Source organism: Babylonia areolata, chromosome 18 (assembly GCF_041734735.1).
Source record: "Babylonia areolata isolate BAREFJ2019XMU chromosome 18, ASM4173473v1, whole genome shotgun sequence".
Taxonomy (NCBI): Eukaryota; Metazoa; Mollusca; class Gastropoda; order Neogastropoda; family Buccinidae; genus Babylonia; species Babylonia areolata.
Genome location: NC_134893.1, coordinates 17178853 through 17183008, shown reverse-complemented (window position 1 = coordinate 17183008; position 4156 = coordinate 17178853). Strand labels below are relative to the sequence as shown.

Here is a 4156-nt window from a genome sequence, read left to right as displayed (position 1 = left end):
GAATAAGCACCATATGTGTGTGTGTGTGTGTGTGTGTGTGTGTGTGTGTGTGTGTGTGTGTAGGTATGTATGTATTTTTGTAAGTACTTTTGTGTTTCGGTGCCAGTGGAAGACAATCAATAAACTGACAATCCGGATATTCTGTTTATACATGTATATAAGTATCAGCTTGTCCTTCGGGCCAGCAAACTGTCAGTATACTGATTATTTCCCATGTTTGTGTGAAGAGTAATAATAACAGCTTATATTTCTTACGTTTTGTAAGCTCGGCAATTCATATCAAGGAACACAGTTTCAAGATTCAAATCGATGCAGGCAATATAACAAGGGAAACAACCCATGCATATAACGAATAAATCGAATTGTATGAATTACTCCCCATTGAAAACACCCCCTTCCCCTTCCCTTTTCCGCCCATTTCTTTCCTTTTTCTCGTCACATGAGTGTTTGTTTTGCGCGCTGATTATGATTGATACACTGACTCAATCATATTAAAACATGAAAAATGATTTATTCCCTTCCACCTTCTAAACAACTATTCTAGGTAAGCAAACTTGTTCCCTTCAAACCAGAGGTGATAATGAAGCCAAATAACCGAAAGAAAAAAATCGATGGTTCTCAATCGATATTTTCAAAGGCTAACAGCGGTCAACGATCAAATCGCGCAAGTTGAAAATCAAACGGGCATGCTTCCAGCACACAAAAAAAATTTAAAGACTATGCTCCTCCCCCCACGTAACCCTTGATCCCCCTTCTCCTCCTCCCAAAGTCATGACAATTTACAGTGGGGATCAGCCAATAGGCGCCTTCGTTTGATTTGTAGCGAGGCGAGGCAGAGAACATGGGACCATCATGGCTGATGCGACGACGGTAGTGGAGGGGAAAGTAAAGTATCGCGAAGGTAAAAAGGTAAGCATCCCCAGTTTGTGTGATTGTCGGTGTCAACATCGATTGATTGTGTTCGTGGCAGACCTTCAACGTTTCCTGTGGATTTGTTTTGCAGTGGAAGTCACGATGGTGCGTCCTGAAAAAGCCGTCGCCCGTCGCTGGTAAGTTTGACTCTTGGAATTTTTCTTCTGCTAGATGATAGATCTTGTCCTGTCGGGTTCTCATACTGGAATTAGAGTTCATGCATAATTGGCCTTTCTTTTGCTTTCACGTGGAGATAATCAGAAACGGTTGCGCGCACGATTATTAGTGAATGCACACCACGCTCCATTTCGTTGCTTGCACGATCTGGGGCAATAGTTTTGTTTTTAAACTGTTTGCAAAGTTTGTGTTAGCTCGCGGTCTTCCTCTTGTTTTGTGGTGTTCTAGTGTTTTTGTGTGGAAAGGGTGTAAAGATTGCTTGTAAACCTGATCATGACAATCGGTACTTTCGCGTGATCATTATGAAACACATTATCAAAGTGTGAGAACAGAATCCTTCAAACTTTAATATTGTTTTGCTCGATCAGCACTGAACTCGGTGACCCTTTATGAGGTCAGAGATCAAACACACGAGTGATGTCCCTTTTTTCTCTTTTTTTTCTTCTTTTTTGTTTGTTTGAACAATTTAAGTTAAATACCTTCAGATATGAAGGTGTCTGATTTTGTTTTAACTTTGGGTTTGGAAATAATTTTCCGCAGACTGTGAACATTTAGATATATTCATGTGCAGAAATTACTTTCATTTTCAAAAAATACACACTTAAATTTGTAAACCTATCCATGTATACTTTATGTGAATAAATGATAGATGGCATTCACCAGTTGATTTATTTGACATTTGGATTGTCTCCATAGTGATGATAAAGTTTGTTAAAGAAGTATCACTGCATTGTGGAGGAGTTAGTTCCCTGCATCATATGTTGTTGGGCATATACTGGTCATTCTAAGTTTTGGGCTGTTGGATTGAAAAGTATGCTGAGAGCAGATTGTGTAGTCAGTAAAACCATTGTAGGTTTAAAAAAAAACTATGTTTAGCTAGTGTTGGACCAAAATGACCTTGTCTGTCATCATTTTATTGAATGGGTGGATGTAAGATTCTTGGGAGACACGTGTATGTTCACAAACCCTCACTCAGACATATTAACACACTCACACATATGTATACACAGGCTATACACGCTCATACATACACGCGTGCGCTCGCACACACACACACACACACACACACACACACACACACATTACACTCTAACACTCACTTCATGTGATATAGCTCTAGATGTAATTGAATGAATTTATTGGTTCATCATTTTATTGGAAAATCGTTTTTGATATATTGCTTTCAAGTCAACTCAGCAAATAGTCAACTGCTGTTATCTTAGGAAGTATTACAGAATGTTAAAAGGCTAACTCATTGTCATCATGGATAATGTGGTAAATTCAGTTGTTGTTTTTTATGCAACAGGCTTTTTGTTTAAAACTTATTTCTTTTATGTGGCATATCATATTAATGCAAAAAAAAAAAAGAAGGAAATTCTACCAGTGCATACGCACACACACATGCAAATATATATATATATATATATATATGTGTGTGTGTGTGTGTGTGTGTGTGTCTATTTTATAGATAGATAAAGATATCTGTGATCTAATTGTAGGATATCTTTTATGTACGATGTAGTATGCCCAAGGCAGTTTTTTCTTACCAAACCCCCACTCTTTGTTATCAGCTTCCTCAGCCTGTTTCAGTATCTGTTGCTCATCTTCACTTCAGTCTTTCAAATCAGTGTGAGACTCACCTCCTGAATTACAGTGCACAGCATATCCCTTTCCAGTACTGTGAACTAAAATGACTGTCAGTAAGTGAGTGAGTGTAATTTGTTAGTTGTATTTGTGATTGTGTACTATTTATGATGGTGTACTTGTGTATGTTTACATGTATGTGCATGTGTGTGTGTGCATACAGAGTTTGTGTGTGTGTGTGTGTGCATGTGTGTATGTAAATGATTCATTAATGTTTTGTATCTTGTGTTTGATTTATCCTTTTTGGTATTTACGTTTTTATCTAAAATCAAAATGCATAAAACAGAGACACACTAATTTGTAGTCATCATTCATCATCATCATCAATATTTATAATTGTGTATATTGCACTTCAGATCACAATATTTTTTTGGTATTCTCTCTTTCTTATACTACCGTACTAATTAAGATCTATAATGGGGGAGTGTGCCTTGATCTTTCAGCCTTGTCACACATTGGATATGTCCCATTTATGCTCTTAGATTTTGGCCTTGAAAAACGAAAAACAAAACAGTACAAAAACCACTCCTCCACCCCCACTGGACCACCTCCCAGTTGAGTCCCAGCCCTCGTGCCCTCTAAAAACCACAAATTGATAAGTCATTTTCAACGGGCACAATAGCCGAGTGGTTAAAGCGTTGGACTGTCAATCTGAGGGTCCCAGGTTCGAATCACGGTGACAGCGCCTGGTGGGTAAAGGGTGGAGATTTTTACGATCTCCCAGGTCAACATATGTGCCGACCTGCTAGTGCCTGAACCCCCTTCGTGTGTATATGCAAGCAGAAGATCAAATACACACGTTAAAGATCCTGTAATCCATGTCAGCGTTCGGTGGGTTATGGAAACAAGAACATACCCAGCATGCACACCCCCGAAAACGGAGTATGGCTGCCTACATGGCGGGATAAAAACGGTCATACATGTAAAAGCCCACTCATGTGCATACGAGTGAACGCAGAAGAAGATAAGTCAGTTTCAAATCAGTTTCATTAATCAAACAGTTGATTCAGCCACTTGATGTCTCATTTATCTGCTTCAATTCAACCCTGACATTGAAAATTAAAAGGGTGGTCAAGTGGATGAAAATGAAAAGGGTGGTCACTCCACTTTAATTCCATAAACTTGAAAAGGTGAACTTGTTTAAAGCAAACCATGTGCAGATCTATGCAAGCAGAGTGGACACAGTAGTAAATTATGCTATTTTATAGCATTGCTGGCCAGTTGTATTGTGTCACATGCAGTGAATGTGGCATGGGAGTATGGAGTGGCTTTGCTCACAATGTTTGGCTTTAGTTTATAAAGGCAGGCTTAAAATGCACAAAGCAGGCACTTAACTCTCTCCATACGAACGGCGAAAGAGACAACGTTAACAGCGTTTCACCCCAATTACCATCATCAGTTTCAGTTTCACTTTCTCAAGGAG

The 4156-nt window shown here is 38.9% G+C and overlaps 1 protein-coding gene across 1 annotated transcript in view; it reads left to right on the top strand.

The window, feature by feature from the left end:
- The first annotated feature begins 852 nt into the window (after positions 1–852).
- Positions 853–4156, top strand: part of LOC143291866 (uncharacterized) — a 64767-nt gene continuing 61463 nt past the window's right edge. Inside the window, 2 exon segments of the mRNA XM_076601986.1 lie at positions 853–909; positions 1004–1049. Of these exon segments, the coding sequence (XP_076458101.1) occupies positions 853–909; positions 1004–1049 (103 nt within the window).